This window comes from Syngnathus scovelli, chromosome 16, assembly GCF_024217435.2.
Source record: "Syngnathus scovelli strain Florida chromosome 16, RoL_Ssco_1.2, whole genome shotgun sequence".
NCBI lineage: Eukaryota > Metazoa > Chordata > Actinopteri > Syngnathiformes > Syngnathidae > Syngnathus > Syngnathus scovelli.
This window is the reverse complement of record NC_090862.1, coordinates 4,618,006-4,634,807: the sequence shown is the minus strand read 5'-3', so window position 1 is coordinate 4,634,807 and position 16,802 is coordinate 4,618,006. Positions and strand designations below refer to the sequence as shown.

The following is a 16,802-nucleotide window of genomic DNA, read 5'->3' as shown; positions in this document are numbered from 1 at the left end:
AGAGAGAGAGAGAGTGGCGAGGCTGCAGGCCCCTTGTTTGTTACCTATCCAAGGCATCTGTCATAGGAATGATTCACTGACACGCACAGAGGGAACCGAGTTTTTTGTCCACGAGCGGAGCAAACACGTGGGGACGCCGCATGAACATCTCAGTGAGCTCCAGAGAACATTGGCAAGCAGGACAGTGACAGCGCGTGGGATCGGCATGCATGCTTCGGAAACGCACATCAGCAGGACAATGAATGAGCATGCAAGATGCATACGCGTGGGCACAACTTACCTGGATTTATTTTTGGTGATTTGCTTGGATCAAATTTATCCTGAGGACATTTTGACAAAAAAGCAGCACGGTGTTTTGTTTCGGGAAAGCATTGATTGATTTTCACTGCGAATTTAAATGCTCTCACTGCTGGCTGGCATCACAAGCAGATGTGGTCTGCTAGGTCTGGGCCCCTTTTTTCCGCTACCTTTAAAAAAAAAAAAAAAAAAAACGCGCAGGCGCTCTCTCTGCGTTCTCTTCCTGCACTGCGCTGCAGGCTTCTTATTCCCAGAGCATTTGTGTACTACCAATGACACAAAATGGGATTAAGACTGCAAAATAAAACCTTTTTCTAAACGCTATTCTGTCACGTTTTTCTAATAATATCGTCCACGTATTGGACATTGCATAAGCATCAAATTTCTACTAACCTGCTTCTCTCCCTTCACATTTCCTGTGGTGGTTTGGACCCTGCGGTTCCGATTTTGCCTATGTGCGGGATGTACCGGAATGACTGAGTGAACTCTTTCTGAACCGAGCAGCCAACTGAGAGCCAAGAGATGCCTTAGCAGTCGGGGAGAAGGAGGGGGATTCTGGTTCTTGTCTCTGTCCAATAGGGCAGCCTGGTTGATGCGGGCCAGGGGGGTCGGTGAGGTTCGTTTTGACCTGCCTGTCTGTCTTGCCTGCACGCGGTCCAGATGTTGGTTATTACATGGCGTCAAACTGAGAGCAATCAGCAGTGGAACAAGAAGATATATATATATATATATATATATATATATATATATATATATATATATATATATATATATATATATATATATATATATATATATATATATATATATGCAATGACGTAAATATTTATTTGCAATCATGTGTTACGTTGAAATGATGGCAAATTAATATTTACGTCATTGCAATTTTGTTTTAACATGCTGCGGATTAGGACCAAACCCGCCGCTAAAACACAAAAGGGTAAAATACGAACGGAAACGTGCGCTTTGTTTTGTTTGCTCTTCTGCCTTTGTATGGATTGTGTTATCTTCCCACGCGTATAGACATGCCCACGCGGCCGCAAGAAAAAAAAAAAAAAAAATCCAGACACAACGAGGGAAACAACAGCGAATAATAATAATAATAATAATAATAATAATAATAATAATAAGAATAATAATAATAATAATAATTGCACAAAATGCAGATGTATAAAGCTTTAAAAATAACACATATTACGGATGTTACATGTTGATACGGATTTGTTAACCTGTTAAGTTTACATCGCTTAAATCCTGTGGCATGCACAATTCAGGGAGCCTTGTTGTCGCCTGATTTATTTTTGACCGTTTCGAAGACTGATTATTTCGTTTTTTTTCCTTACCTGCTTTCTTTAGGTACTTTATCTGTTTTATATTCACAAACTACTCTTTAAATTATTTGTTTGCCTTTTGTGCTTGTATTTATAGGCTATTTATGCGCGTGTCTTTTTTTCCATATAATATTTAGGTGTACAATTTTTAATGTAAGACTCCAAAATATTCGTTCACTGCAGACACATCCTACGTGCAGGATCCGACAAACACTTTAATTGTAGTGTTCATAACGTTGCAACGCATAATTTTAATGAAATTCTATAGCTTTAAAATCGTGCTCGTGACGAAGACGACACGGGCCGTTTTTGTGAAGTATTACCGCTTGTCATTATTATGGATTTACTTTTGCCTGGCCTTGGACCACAAATGACAAAATATAAACCTGATTAAAGACGACGACGAAGAAGAAGTATTCTTTATAAAAACAAAATAGACATCGCAGCAGTCGCTGCTCGGGTCCTAAATATTCATTTACGGCAACCGATACAGAACTTTTGATTTGTGGACGCGAAGAGTTCGAGCGATTTGATAACCCCCTTCGCTATTTGGGTGATAATGTTTCTTCAAATATTTGAACTATTTTACGCGGATTTGGCATTATCTTTCCAGAGCAAACGTACTTAAAAGTGGCCGCATACCTAAAGATAAGATAAGAAAAGTGAATTGCTGCCACTTACTCTGGTGCGCTTCCACTAAAGTGGAATTTGGCATGCGCTTTATATTCAAAAATATATATATATTTTAAATGCGCTGGCTACCATTGCTTATAAATAATAATAATGATAAAAATGCTAATAACATGTAAAAGGACAAAGCCCAGTGTTGTGGCATATATTTTACACATCAGCAGACAGAAGGAATACACATTTTCAAAAGTTACGCCTCATGCTCCCATTTTCATCAATATATGACGGGAAATTGCGGATCAACTCTAATTTGGTTACACTGAGGTTTGATCTAATGGAGTAAGATGGGAGGAGTGGACATGTATGGAATTCGTTTGAAATGCTATCATAAAGCAATTCCAACCCCATTGTTATTGTATTTTATTTGTTTAATGTATTTTAGCATGAATACGATTATTTTGGTGAAATTCTAATAATAATAATAATAAAAACTTGAAGTTACCCGTATTGCATACTGTTTTTTTTTTATCCTATGCTCTCAAGAAGCAGAAATACATACGTTCATATTTCATATCCTCATTCACACAGAGACTGCTCCTAAATTCTGTTCTGCTTCGCCATTTGAGAATAGTTTAATCGAGGGTGGAGGGTTTGAGTAAAAGCAGAGACACTGAATACTGACATGAATAACGGATAACAGCCTTATCTGCAGCTATATTTTAAAAAAAAAACAATTTGGGAGTAAACATTATGAAAATGGACGGCACATTTGTTTTTAGTCCGTTCGACACACTAACAGGGAATTTTGACTAAAATAACACTACAAGAGTCTCCTATACTTTATGAAATATTCAAACTCGCGGTCAATTGCCAATTAGAAGGCTTTAAACTCCATCTTAATCCGTAACTTGGATTTTGTCACACCTCCCAGCTGGATGAAATACTCTCGGTGAGATTTCATGGCAGCCGGGGCTTCCACTGTGTCAACCTAATTTTCAGTTAATTGCTCACTGCAGAAATTTAACACCCGGAGCTGAAACTCCCAAGAAAAAAAAAACATTTGAGCTAATCATTGCACAGGAAAAAAAAAAAAAAGCATGGGGGGGGGGGGGGGTGCTGGATGGAAGGTAGAGAAAATAAAGTCATATATGCAAGAAGGGGAAAAGAAGGAGAACTGAGAGAGGAGCCAATCTCTACTGGTCTCTAGTGTATCATCGCTCCATCGGCCGTCGTTTCCTTCACACCATCGCTTCACGACTTATCGCGTGCAATGCCATAAACAAAAGCACTCCCCCACAAACACACAATGGCAGGCGCGGCCGCACGCTGACACCCAGTCTCACTATAAATCAAGAGAAGTAGCTGGGCTGCTAGCTGACAGGGAGAAAAAGCAGAAGGAGAGAGAGAGAGGGAGGCTGCGAGGGGAAAGGGAGAGAGGGAGGGATGGACAGAGAGAGGAATGCAGAGGCAGACAGGAAGTGATGGGGGGGAGAGAGATGGAGAGAATATAAAAGTGCTTCTTAAGATATAAACAGCCATCGGCTAACATTGATTTCACACTGTACAAAATGGCTTATGATGATGATTATGGGCGGAGGAAGATGTGTAAACAACACGACAGCAACATGCACAATGAGTCAAATATCACTATTGTTATTTTTGGGGGGGATATTTACCAAGGTGTTTAAAAAGCCTATATGAGCCAGTGATGGATGCAGGCGAGAGAAGTGCAGCGTCGAAGGAGGGTGCTTTCGTTCCCCCCCACGCAGGTCCTCTTTCTTCCGCAATACTCACGTTGTGTCCACAACGACCCGCAAGACGCACACCCGTCCAAATTTGTTATATTGCAGCCCCCTTCTCTCTCTCTCTCTCTCTCTCTCTCTCTCTCTCTCTCTCTCTCTCTCTCTCTCTCTCTCTCTCTCTCTCTCTCTCTCTCTCTCTCTCTCTCTGTCGCTCTCTCTTTCTCCCCCCTATTTTCTCGCTCTGCTTTGAGTGGGGGTCGTGTTTTCCTCCTCCCCTCCTTTTTTGTTTGAAAAAAAATAGTTTAATTTTCCACGACACTAACACGCAGCAGGCGAGAGACCTTTTCTTGGCGTTATATTTCTAGACAGATAAAGAAAGATTCTGCAACCTCTGCAAGTGCGGTAGCGGAGTTGTTGCCTGTTCCGATATGTTATTTGACATAAAATGGAAAATGCCAACCCAAGAATAATGGCGCATATTTTAGTACAAGAGGTAAAAAAAAATCGAGTGGGCCAAGAATTAAAAATACTGTGCGGTGCTCTTAAAAATAACTGCGCCGTTCTGCAGAGGAGGAGGAATTCCTTGAAGTGCCCTGGCTTTAATTTCTAAATATTTGTTTTAATCAGAAATATGCATTTTTTTAAGTTTCATTTGTTTTAGTCTTTGTCTTACATTTACAAACAGTCTATTTCCTAATTGTTAAATATTTACAAAATCTGTGCTGCATTCTTGTCGTTGGAATACATCCTCCCTCTAATAACAAATGGGCTAGAATAATAATAAAAACAAGCTCTAGTGACTCAGAGTCACTTTTGAAAGATGTTATAAATTGTTTAGAGGCAGTCAACCGTCTTCAGTGTAACTTGATCAAAATAGCTCTGCATAAAAAAATACAGCAACCATATAGTCGAAGAATGAACTCCCGTCCTGCCACAACAATTGAAGCAAGAATCAATTTGGCTCTTATGTGTCCTGCTGGTTCCAGAGTTCTAATGCATGCAACATTGGAACATGGAAGAAAAGCTCATCTTGCTTTTTCAAGCAAGAAATTCTTCAAGGTCAAACAAGAAGCTACCTGAACCCACAAGAACCCATCCAAGTTCAACAATAAACCTGAACATTTTCGTTACAACAAATTTATATTCCGGAAGGGGATAAACCAATTGCATTAATAAAAAAAAACACATTCTGATAAAAAGGAGTTATCATTTATATTAATCATTTAATTAAAGGCGTACAAAGAGCAATATGGCACTTTTCTATTCTCCCCATAAGAAGATTGAAATCAAACATTTGCAGTGATGATGATGGCGTCTGTAATGATGGCCATAAATTATAGTACTCGGAGTGTGAACAACAGCTAAGATAAGCATGCAGCAGAGGAACCAGAGCGGCCAGACAACGAATCAGCTTTTGCCAAATGTGCCACATTGCCGCAACTGAAGCAATACAACATTAATCCCCAAAACAGAATGTAACCTAATAAAAGCAAATCACGTTGATTTAAAAATTGAAGTACTGCAAAGTCGCTTCTTGTTCTTCTATATGTTAATATTGCACTGTTAAGTTTCAATTCAATTAAAATAGTGATCTAAATATTGTGTAATCTCAATGACAAATATATTTGGTGTAACCATGCAAACGCATGCAAACCTTAAGAATCCTGCGGTCTCGTGCGGAACGTGATGGATTAGGGAAGGTTCAGTCTTCCTTTATGTTAATCATTAATCTGTTTTAAGTACTAAACGAGACAAACTGAAAATGTCATTTTGTTATAATGAAGAAAAGAAATGTATTACCTGAGATGCTTATTTGATTGATGGTAACGAATAGCCTAATCAATTATTATTATTGTTATTATTATTATTATTATTATTATTATTATTATTATTACTGTTGTTTTTGTTGTTATAACTACAGCATCAACAGAGGCAGAGAGATTGATTTACGAAGCTCTGACATGTTGATATTTTTTTTCACTGCTGCTCGTAAATCTGCCTCGAGTCACAACTGCTTTTTAAAATATATTGCAGAGCGCCACCCGTGAGTTCTTCCCTTGGCCGGTTTCATGACCTGTGCGGTGGATGTGTCGGAAACAACCTCTGGAGCTCAGTTCATAATAATAAAAAAGTTCCCGTTAAGGTTTTACAAAGGTCTTTCTTAAATGGAGATGTCCATATTTTATTAAATTATTTACCACACTGTTTAATGACTATAGGTTTAATTAAATATCAAGGTGTCACAAAAAATATCATGCAGTCAGTGATGACTGAATGCAGTCACATACCGTCCACATATTGATAATTTGACATGTGATCCATAAACCGCTTGTTCATTCGTCATGAGCTGGATTGGTCGCTTGTCAATTGCATCAATTGCATGGCACAGACAAATCAGAGTCTCTCTCTCTCTCTCTCTCTCTCTCTCTCTCTCTCTCTCTCTCTCTCTCTCTCTCTCCCTCCCACATATTGCAACCACAACCTTATGGCCATGTGACACCCGCCCCACAAAATAGTTGTGTCGCATGGTCAGAGGGGTGCTATTAAAAAAATATATATATTATGATAATGGTCATAATATGTTCAATGAATTGAATTCCCACGCTTCGTATTAATGAAATACAATGACATCCACCACGTGTCCACCAAATCACCAAAATCACCTCCACAAGTTAAACATGGTTATTATAAAATGTGTTCTACATTTTCTCACCAGATTTGCACATCTGCCAATGAGAAAAAAAGAGAAAATGTGCTCGATTTGCCGGGCATATCCACACCCAGTGCTGTCCACCATATTCACAAACACGTTTAACTCGATTTGCCCCATGCAGTGTGAAAATGAAGTTGCACCTGTTTTTACATCAAGCGCAGTTATCTCAAATATTTTGGTATGTCGTGTGCGCAGCATCTTAGCACATACCAGCTAAACAAGATTTTCCCCAGCATCATTTTTTTTATTTAATCTTGAATTGTCTTATGTTTGATAATCTTTTGTTGTATGCACATCAACTTGTTTCATCTGAGGTTGGTTTTAAAATAAATATTTGAGTACTTTACTGTGATGTCTATTTTTATCAACTGTATATCTATGTGACTGGATATATATCAATCTAGCCGTTTAACTGTGACCTGAATCTGACCTCTCCAAAGGTGATAGGGTTCCTTGTCTCTGACTCTCCATGGTTTACAGTGCCCTAAACTCGGCATGTTATGACTAAGGGGCCAGGCAGGGCCTCAGGAGGTCTGGGAATGTCCGAATGAGCAGAGGCTGTAGAACCCATGCGAGGTCAAGGCGGGTAACATAGGGAGGGGGGGATAACCACAGGTCAGCCTCTTGCTTCAGAGTCACTCGACCTCATCGGTCAGAAAAACGTGTCCCCTGTTTGAACCCATTCTGACCACCGGCCCCGGACAATCATCAATCCGCAACACGCTGTGCTGCGCAACTGCATATTTTTCCATTTGTTTCGCTCACTTCTCCGAGTATTGAATGTAGCAGCGGCTTCCATCCCCTTGAGACACACCAGAGCTTTTGCCCTTTTATTTCTAATCTGGTCAGATTGATTTCTTTTGGGGTCAAACGGCAGCTCTGTTCAATAGATAACACACAGGCCCATGCAAGAAGGCCTGCGATCGTTTGCAGTCATTAAAAAAAAAAAAAAAATCTTGGCTCAAAAAATAACCATTTACCATGCAGAATCAATTTGTGTGTGTGCCTGTGTATTTAATTGAAATGAACAGATTTAATAAATAGCAAATACGCACTTAAACAGATGTGTGACAAATGTAGAAGTAACGCTTTAACGCCGAGGCGGCCGGTCACATGCTACATAAACACAAAAGGAAAAAGAAAAAAAATAACACCAAGGCTGTGATTTGTACCAGACATGCGCGCACACACAAGCGCTACGCGTGCCTGCATGCGCGCGCATGCAAGCCCAGCCTTCTAATTCGCACAGGGCAATAAAACCATTAAAATGCCAAGGAGCCATTTCAAAACAAGCAAGGAAGACAAAATACAAAACCGGAGATGTTAAAACTACGCAGGCCTTACCTTGCAGGGCACATTGTTTATGAAACTCTTCGCCATCTTCTCGAGTTCCTATCTTCTTTCCAATGAGAAGGAAAACTGTTTTTCTGTCTTCTACTCTCGAAGGGCGTAAAAATAGCCCGTGAATGAATCAGTAGGAAAAAAAAAAAATCTTTCTTGTTGTGTTGGAGGAGGGGATGTCTTCCTAGACGTTTTCTTTCTTTTTTCTTCTGTTCCTTGGCCCCTCGCACCTCCTGACAGAAGGGGCCTTGGAGGAAGCTGCGAGATGACAATAGAAAAAGAAAAGGGTTTAAGAAGAACTAGTGATTAATGATTATTTTTTTGTATAATTCTCACATTTTTCTTCTCGGGGGCAGTCCTCTTTCTCCTGTTTCCCAATAATGGAGGTGAACTTTTCACAAGGCGAGGGCAATCCTCACGAAAATATATTCCCTCATTAAAAGAAAGCAAGAAGGTCCAGCTGTGTTTGAAAACTACTTCGAATGCATCTCATTGCATTTTGGGTAACCATAGCATGCATTTATTTCAAGATTAAATCAAATACTGAGGGGCAAGATTCTGTGAATGTTTGATATATTATAAAATATTGTGGTTATGCACGTATTTGAAGTAATATGCTATTGTTATTTAGCGCACGGTAAATCCGTGCCCATGTTGTTACATGCATAAAAGATGGAAAAAGCAGGTGCACGTAAAGATGCAAGAGGAAGTCAAGCATATGCGACACTATTCTAATTTGTTTTGTTGGGTATTCGAACATATATTTGGGCGTGTTTCTTTACGGAGCAATAGGCTTTCATAAATGGAAGAAAATAGATAAATGGCCAAGGGGAGTCTCTTTGGCAAGGGGCCCGGAGAGAAATCAGCCAACATGTAATGGGGAATCTTCTCTGGGCCGAGGAATACGAGTGGACCAATTTAGGGGGCACATTTTTAGTTTAAAGTTCATCGAGAGGAATGGTATTTTCTCGCCCCACACCCTCTCTTGCTCTTTATTTTTCGATACCTGCTCTAGAAGAAAATGAAAATTAATACGGGAGCCGAGCCTTACAAAAGAAGTCATTCGTCTTGTTGATTATCTATTTGCTTGTCAGGGTTTGAGCTATGGTGCCGACCCTTTCCCTCTAAAACACACATGCGCACTCAACGCTTATGCTGGGGGAAAAAAAAAAACAGTTGTGCAGAAACTATACATTCATTAACGCATTCAAAGGCTAGAATCAAATATTATTATTATTATTATTATTATTATTATTATTATTATTATTATTCAAATGGTTCAATGTGCTGCACACTGACGTTAAATTAACAGAGGAAAGGGGGCGAAACAGAATACGGTTTGTGATTTAAAACGAGATTACAGGACGTAATGTACCAAGATCACTAGCGGCAAGGCAAAATTAATCATCGTGAGTCTCTGATTTCTCAAGACAATCGGGCTTTGTGTTTCTTGGGAACATTGAAATCATATTGAACAGTGCATTTTGTAGTAGCCTATGTAATTGTATACACATTTATACACATTTTTATACAACATTGCATTTGCTAGACATGACAGCTGTCAATAATATGAAATAATATTCAAGGGGAAATACCTCAGAATCAAATTATAACTCCTGAAAGGAAAATAGAGGATAATGGAAAACAACGCATTTTCAGGCATGTATTTATTTTGTATTTACAAATCATAGCAAGTAAGACAGCATATAAACACAAATGTGATATACATATCCGTGAGGTAACACCTTCAACATTACCAATCAATCAAATACGAGAGTATATTTTTATTATTATTATTATTATTATTATTATTATTATTATTATTATCATTATTAGCATCATTATTATCATTATTATTATTATGAACAATCATTATCTTTGGAATGTAAATTGGATAACACTTCGTTTAAATAAAACACGGAGCGACACCGTGTGCGCGTATTTCATACAACAAATGATTAATTCATGCAACAAAAGGCTTCATTTTTATGATGTCTGAATAGAGCAATGCCACATTTGCTTTTTGAAAAGTACAGAGGCGCGCGACAGAGCAATTTATTGCAATTTGATCGAACTCGCCATATAATACTCAAACTAAGACTGCTTGAAATGCGTCACTTCATTGAAGACTGAAATAAAACGTAAACGTGCAGCTGAGGTAATATTGTAGCGCTGAATTTAGTGCGTACTTGGGATATAATACAAATACGCACCCAAAAGTCATTTGGAGTTACTAAATTCAAACATGTGCATTGATTGCATAAGCTTAAGATATGGTAAAATCATATATCATGTGATTATTTGGAGGAAAAAAGTGGAAGATTGCCTCAGTTTACTACATATTCATAAAATGTAACCGATTTTTTTTTCGGAAGTGTCTAATACTGTGATACAGTCATCACTACTGAACCTGTTTTTTGTTTGAGCAGTCTGTTATACGTCGGTGTTATCAACAGACAGCGCTCCGTGTCATTCTCGGTATCTAAATCAATATTTTGCGACCAATGAAAATAACCGTAAAAAAATTGTTCAATAAATATTCATATTTTGATCGCATTATTAATAGAAGTTTTTCATTGTGGAAGCCGGGTGACACGTGAATAGAGCTCATATTTTTATATTATTTATGGTATGTTGCGTGGCCAGTGCAGAACCACTTTTAATCAATTCACCAATATTTTCAGTTTTATAGCCACAGAATAAACAAATAATTCCAAATTTAACATTGAAATGAAGAAAATGCCTTTCTGTCGGCAGAAAAGAAAACACTTTCCTAGAATTGAAGCGTGAAATTGTATTTGACACATACTGGAATTCTTTCAATCGGGCTCTTTGTCAATAGTGTTCGAACGGTGAACTCCCTTTTGTGTCCGGCCCATTACTGACGACACATACAAGCAAGCTTCCAAGTCAGTCAAGGTTATTCCGGTCCACAGTTTTTATTTACAGCTTCGTTTTGGGTGGCGGAAATGCGGCAAGAGCAGATGGACTCGATTTCTGCATGTGCATGGTCAGGTGGAGCCATTTAAATCTTGAGCGTTTGCGTTATTCCCAGTGCGGACCTTGGTGTTGGGCAATTTATGATCCTTCTTCCATTTCATTCGCCGGTTCTGGAACCAGATTTTGATCTGGCGCTCGGATAGACACAGAGTGTGCGCTATCTCCACCCTGCGCCTGCGCGTCAAGTATCGGTTGTAGTGGAACTCCTTCTCAAGCTCCAGAACCTGCTGGCGGGTGTAAGCTGTCCGAGAGCGCTTCAGCTCGCCTCCTGTGTAGTTTGAATTTACTGTGAATAAAGAATAAAGTACCGTATTCATATTCTGAACAGCAGAAACAACATTAATAATAATAATTATATTATTATCATATAATAATAATAATAATAATAATAATAATAATAATAATAATAATAATAATAATAATAATGTGCTTCCTACACGTGATGGGGTAAAGGGGGAGGGATGCTACTATATGCAAATTAGCTATCTTAATAATAATAAGAATATTCGTAGCATCAATGGTCGTGATTTTCTTTCTATTGATTAAAAAAAAAGCGCTTATGGCAAGGGACTACACGTATCACGTGATCTTAAATCCCCCCCCCCCAGCAAGCAGTCCCCACCCCCATCGACACAATAAAATGTGATTTTATACAAAAAAATGAAGATCAAATGTACATTTTGTGGTGGTGAACCGCACTCGTTTGCAACGATACACCAGAATGATCTAATTATTGGGACCACCAGGAGTGATAAGCATTTAAAATTAAGGAGCGCTTTTTTACCCCCTACGTCTGCACGGCCACGACGCACAGCAAGCTAAGGGGCGTTGATTGTCTGCCAACATAGAGGTGGGAGGGTGGGCCTGAATGAATGACCCTCTAAAAAAGCAACAAGAAACTGCCATTATTTTATAACTGCACTATGTCCATGCATTCACGAGTGGTCTAAATTGCCTTTACATCGTCGAACGAACAAGCCATATGTACAGTCACCTGAGAAGATATAATAGATTGCGGTATTTGCCTTTGCATTAGTGTTTTACGGCGTGCTCCATAAACAGGAATATTTCAGATGCCATAAAACTTCCCCACCCCTTGAACATGGAGTGGGGAAGGAAGGCTCGACAGTGTGGAGCGCACAGTTTATACAAACCTACCACTTAAAATCAAATTACCACAGCATAAAACCTAACTTATGAGTTCAGTCTGCGTTGTCATAAAGCAAGGACTCGAGCCTGTGATCGGACTTCAAAAAGGCACCTCGGCGTAGAGGTGTAATAAAAATTTATGGGGGGTGTAATTATGTTGGCCGTGCAAACAGACGATCGTAAATCTCCAAGGACTACGAGTCCAAGTCGAACCCGAGAGAAAGCCGCAGATTGTGACCGCGGACGACTACAGATCAAGAAAAGGAAGTTTGTACGCAGCACTTACCAGTGTTTACGTGGACTTTCTTCATCCACGGATACAGCACCGGGTCATTTTTTGTGTTTGCGGGGCTGTTTCGGCTGAGGGGCGGCTGCTCCCGCGACTGAGGCGGGCTGGGTGTCACTGAGTCTCGCTCGACACCAATCTGGGGAATAGCCAGACCACGAGGGGGCATCACCACCGAGGCAGGCTGACATAGAGTATATTGTGGCTCCGATCGCTCCTGCTGATGGTAGAGAGCAGAGTCCGGTAGAAAGGCGGTGGTTTCATTTCTTTGGCCGTAATAGTCCGGAGAGTTGCTGGGTAGATAATCGCTATGTGAGTACTCCTCGCAGGGTGGGAATTTAGGATCCACATAGCTGGAGTTGATCAAATATGAGCTCATGACCATTTATTCCACTCCTTGTACATAATATATAACTAAAATTGATACCGCATCCCTTTACTCGTCGGTCATTCCTGTTCCGCTGAACCCTCCTACTTTTCTGTCAAGTGAAGAAAGTTAAGCGGTCATGTGACTACAGCGAGCCAATTGAACTGGAGCGGGACTCGCCGCGTGGACAAGGAAATGAGATTAAGTGTACACACTGCCCCGCACGCGCCTTGTTGTATGCTCTCATTTTGTGTGCAGTCACAAACAAGTCTTCCCAATACTTTCCCTCCCCGCCACGCTCCCCCACATCGCGCATGCTGCCCTGCATTTAAATACCCCCCACTATATATTAAATCCCTTGAAAGTATGCAGAGATGCCTATCATGCATGAGTTGCTATCAAATTTTTGGAAATCAAATGAGTTCGATTAAAATTTGCAATTTATAATCTATTGATTATCGCAACCGATCAATTTAGTCTTTGTAAATTAGTGTTAATGAGGGAGAGAGAAATGGACTCTTGTGCGGCCACCCAACAGCTGTCAGACACAGCTCTATATCCAGTTTGGGATCGATAAAAAAATCATCAACCAAAAAAGGTTACACTGCTACCTTCATTTGATATTTATCTGTAATATACTTACAGTAATTTAAATTTGCTGCCATGTCAAAATCGCACATGTCTACACACACGCACGCGCACTTATTAACACCACTGACATGGTTAATGCACACCTCCACCCGCAATATTTTGTCCATGGACTATTTTCAATAAGCAATATTAGTCACAAATTGACTAAATCTTAATGTACAGTACTGCATATGTCCACGAAACTTAATTTAAAATCATACATGCAGCTAAATACAATTAATACAATCAACAATAACGATACAATTATAATTTAAATGCCACATTTAGGCATAACATATCCCAATGTGATATGACGAAGAAGTGGTTCAGATGGATGGATGGATGACAAAAAATTAAAAACGTCGAGAATTACAGAATAGATAAGGCAATTTAATATGTCCAAATACTGTTTCAATGGAGACTTTGCTAAAAGCCTCCTTCTGGTGGCAAATGATTTGAAATCCATGCTAAAAAAATTGGAGAGCGCTTGCTAAAAGACAAAAAAAAAGAAGCGCTATTCTTACAGTATCCATCGGTGCCGTCGTGTATAAATCAACTATATACTCCCCTAGAAGCGAATTTGTGATTGCTTTTAAGATTTTGACACAAATCCGGATCTACAGGGTAGATATAGAAGACAGGGTATCTCACTTTGCTGCGTCAAACGATAATTATTGCTTACGGGATGAGTTTCAACTTAAAACACTTTTGCCGTCTTGAACCTTCACTTTATGCTGCCCACGAGACTGAAAAAAAAAAAAAAAAAATTGCTCGCTTGACGCATCACTTCCTTGTCACCACTGCCGCAGTGTTATCAAGCACCAACTAAATCATCAAGTGAAAAGGGTTGCGGTTGGCGGGGTGGGGGAGATTAAGTACGAGGTATGCATCTATAATTTGCTTGTTTATACAGTGACATGAAGCATTCAACCACACTAACACAATATGCAATAATATAAGTCACATAACAATGCAAAGAAAATATTGAATAGCCTATATGCTTACCAAAAAAATAAATAATGCTAATTGTATTAATAATGAATACTAATTTAATACCAATTGTATTTCATAACTATTAAGCACAACAAATAATAATAACAATAATAATAATAGAAGACGAATAATTATTTAATTAAACACATGGAAATATTAGATATGTGTAAATATATGTTTTAACAGGAGCCCATACAAAAAAAAAATGCATGTTGGAAGAATGAAAGCGCAAATTACTTCCGTTCGAACCTCGTCAGGAAATATCTTCATTAAAGTTAATTTTCGTAGTAAAGAATTAATTGAGGATGGTTCATCCTTAGTTCTTCATTTCTTTCTAGTTTGTTTTTCTTTTTTGCATACGTGTATATGTTTTTTGTTTTCTTTCTTTCTTTTTTTCAGTGCAGCTTGTAAAATGCATTTTATTATTAGATATATTTTTTGCACATTTAATTGTGTGGCAATAGTGAGCAATAGTGTTCCCATATTGATATTTGTGCCACCAATAATGTTTGTCCTTTGCTTTAGGCAGCCTTGCTATTCTCCGTTTTCAGTAGCTCATACATCATACATCATACATCATACATCAATTGAACAATGAGCAGACAGCACTTCAATTTAAAGGAGAGCTTATGCGTTTGCAACGAACCTCGAATTGTTTTTGTTGTTATGTACACTGCACCAAAACTGCCATTCTATTCCATTCTATTCAATTCCAGGTGTGGGAGCATTCAACTTGACCCCCGTTGCCATCATCCCAGGTAGTATATCGATCAAGGTGTGTTGAGTGTGACTGTGACACTTCCCCCTGCCTATGTCAAGTTTGTCAGCAGCAGCTTTTGTTTAGGCTGCACAACGTAGTTCACATGGAGGTCACTTTGCTACCAGAGTCACTCACCAGCTCGGCTATATTTGGTGAACCAAACCAAATATTTGTATACTTACTATCCAAACATGACTTGAAGACAAATGAAAAGAAAAGCTTATTTAACTCAGTCTTCTATTTGTGGGAAATGGTTGTAAAATGGCTATGTTGTATGGAATTAATATTGACTCGTATTTTGTGTATACGGTCAGGGTTAAGCTGTCTAAATATGTCATTCAGTAATGTAACAAACATAAAATGGCATCAAGAAATACTTTTTAGTGAGGCCATGCACGAAATTTAGCATAATAATAATGCAAACAATGATGCTATTGCAACTTGGCCTTTTCCTGTATTTTTAAAAAATCTTTTTCTTCAAATAATGCTCCAAAATGACATTTTGGATTAGTAATTTATTCCTATACATAGCAAAATCCAATATGTGAAGCCCTACACGGCCTGTTAACACAATTAAATATTAAATGTTCACGGATGTTGTCTGTGTTTTATCTAGGAGCTGCTGCTACTTGAATGGGAAGCCAAAAACAAAGCAAATTTCGAATTTATCCAAACAAAAACAAATTTATAAATCATTTCCTGCAAATAAATACTAAAACGATGATATTGGTATTTGTAACTTATGTATTGCGTGCACGTGAATGTGTGTGTGCGTGCACGCGCGCGTGTGTATGTGTGTGTAAAACTACTTACATCTAAACAAAATAATCATTTGGTTTTAAAGCTATAAATTGAGTAAAATATAAATGAATATATTACAGAGTGCACCGATCTTGTTTGCAAACACTGGTCTTGTCATTGTTTTGAAATATTAATCACTGGACAAAGAAGTGGCAACGGCAAATAAGAAAAATGCAGTTTTGCTCCATTGTGGATATGGAAAAATAAACCTAGACTCAATCCCTCGTTCTTTTGTTATGGAGAGTGACTGACAGAATTAGAAAAATGAGAAATTCTCAGGCCTCACTGTGAATTAAACGAATCATAGCTGCAAACTTACAAAAAGAAATAGGAAAAAAAATACAAAACAGTGACAATGTGGTTTGTGCGTGCAAAATGATTGATTTGTAAAAAATGTAATTGCAAAATGGCGATTCAACTTAAATTCGCTGATAAATGATGTTGTAATTAAATCACAAGAAGCCATAGACAATTCTGCAGCACGTGGTATCCCATAACCTCTCATCACCATGCAGCATCACCTGACACCCACGCAAGCGCACGCATGACAAATCCACCCACCCACCCTCCCTCCTAACAGGATGCTTTATACTCACTGTTTCGTAGCTCTCGAATCCGACTCCAGCTCCACTTTTCCATCCTCTTATCTTATCCCATTTTTTAAAACGCATCCTTTTCGTATCGTTGATCCGCAACTCCGGTATTCTCAGCATGCGTTCTCTCCCATCCATTGCGACATCACGGAGATCCTCGACGTCTCCA

General features: G+C 38.8%; 2 protein-coding genes across 6 annotated transcripts in view; both read right to left on the bottom strand.

The window, feature by feature from the left end:
• hoxb3a (homeobox B3a) overlaps window positions 1–16,802 on the bottom strand; it is a 28,702-nt gene extending 11,900 nt beyond the window's left edge. For 3 of the 5 annotated variants that reach the window (XM_068653370.1, XM_049744347.2, XM_068653369.1), the window contains exons 1-2: window positions 16,637–16,802; window positions 8,058–8,312 (exon numbers count right to left, since the gene is read on the bottom strand). Coding sequence is in view for 3 of the 5 variants with exons in the window: in XM_049744347.2 (XP_049600304.1) it covers window positions 8,058–8,071 (14 nt within the window). In the remaining 2 variants the exon portion in view is untranslated. Of the gene's footprint in view, window positions 1–3,934; window positions 5,828–8,057; window positions 8,313–8,390; window positions 9,580–16,636 lie in introns of those variants that run through there. The other 2 variants (XM_049744346.1, XM_049744351.2) reach the window with 2 other exon arrangements.
• hoxb4a (homeobox B4a) lies at window positions 9,707–15,956 on the bottom strand. The gene is made up of 2 exons (XM_049744355.2): window positions 12,490–15,956; window positions 9,707–11,340 (listed from the first exon to the last, which is right to left on the bottom strand). The coding sequence occupies exons 1-2, from the start codon at window positions 12,872–12,874 to the stop codon at window positions 11,066–11,068; spliced, it is 660 nt and encodes a 219-aa protein (XP_049600312.1). The 5' UTR covers window positions 12,875–15,956; the 3' UTR covers window positions 9,707–11,065.

Bases quoted from the DNA above. Each gene is read 5' to 3' on its own strand.
- hoxb4a (XM_049744355.2), bottom strand. From the start codon at position 12,874: ATGGTCATGAGCTCATATTTGATCAACTCCAGCTATGTGGATCCTAAA. The intron at 11,341-12,489 runs GTAAGTGCTGCG...CTTTATTCACAG, and splicing joins GAAAGTCCACGTAAACACTG to TAAATTCAAACTACACAGGA.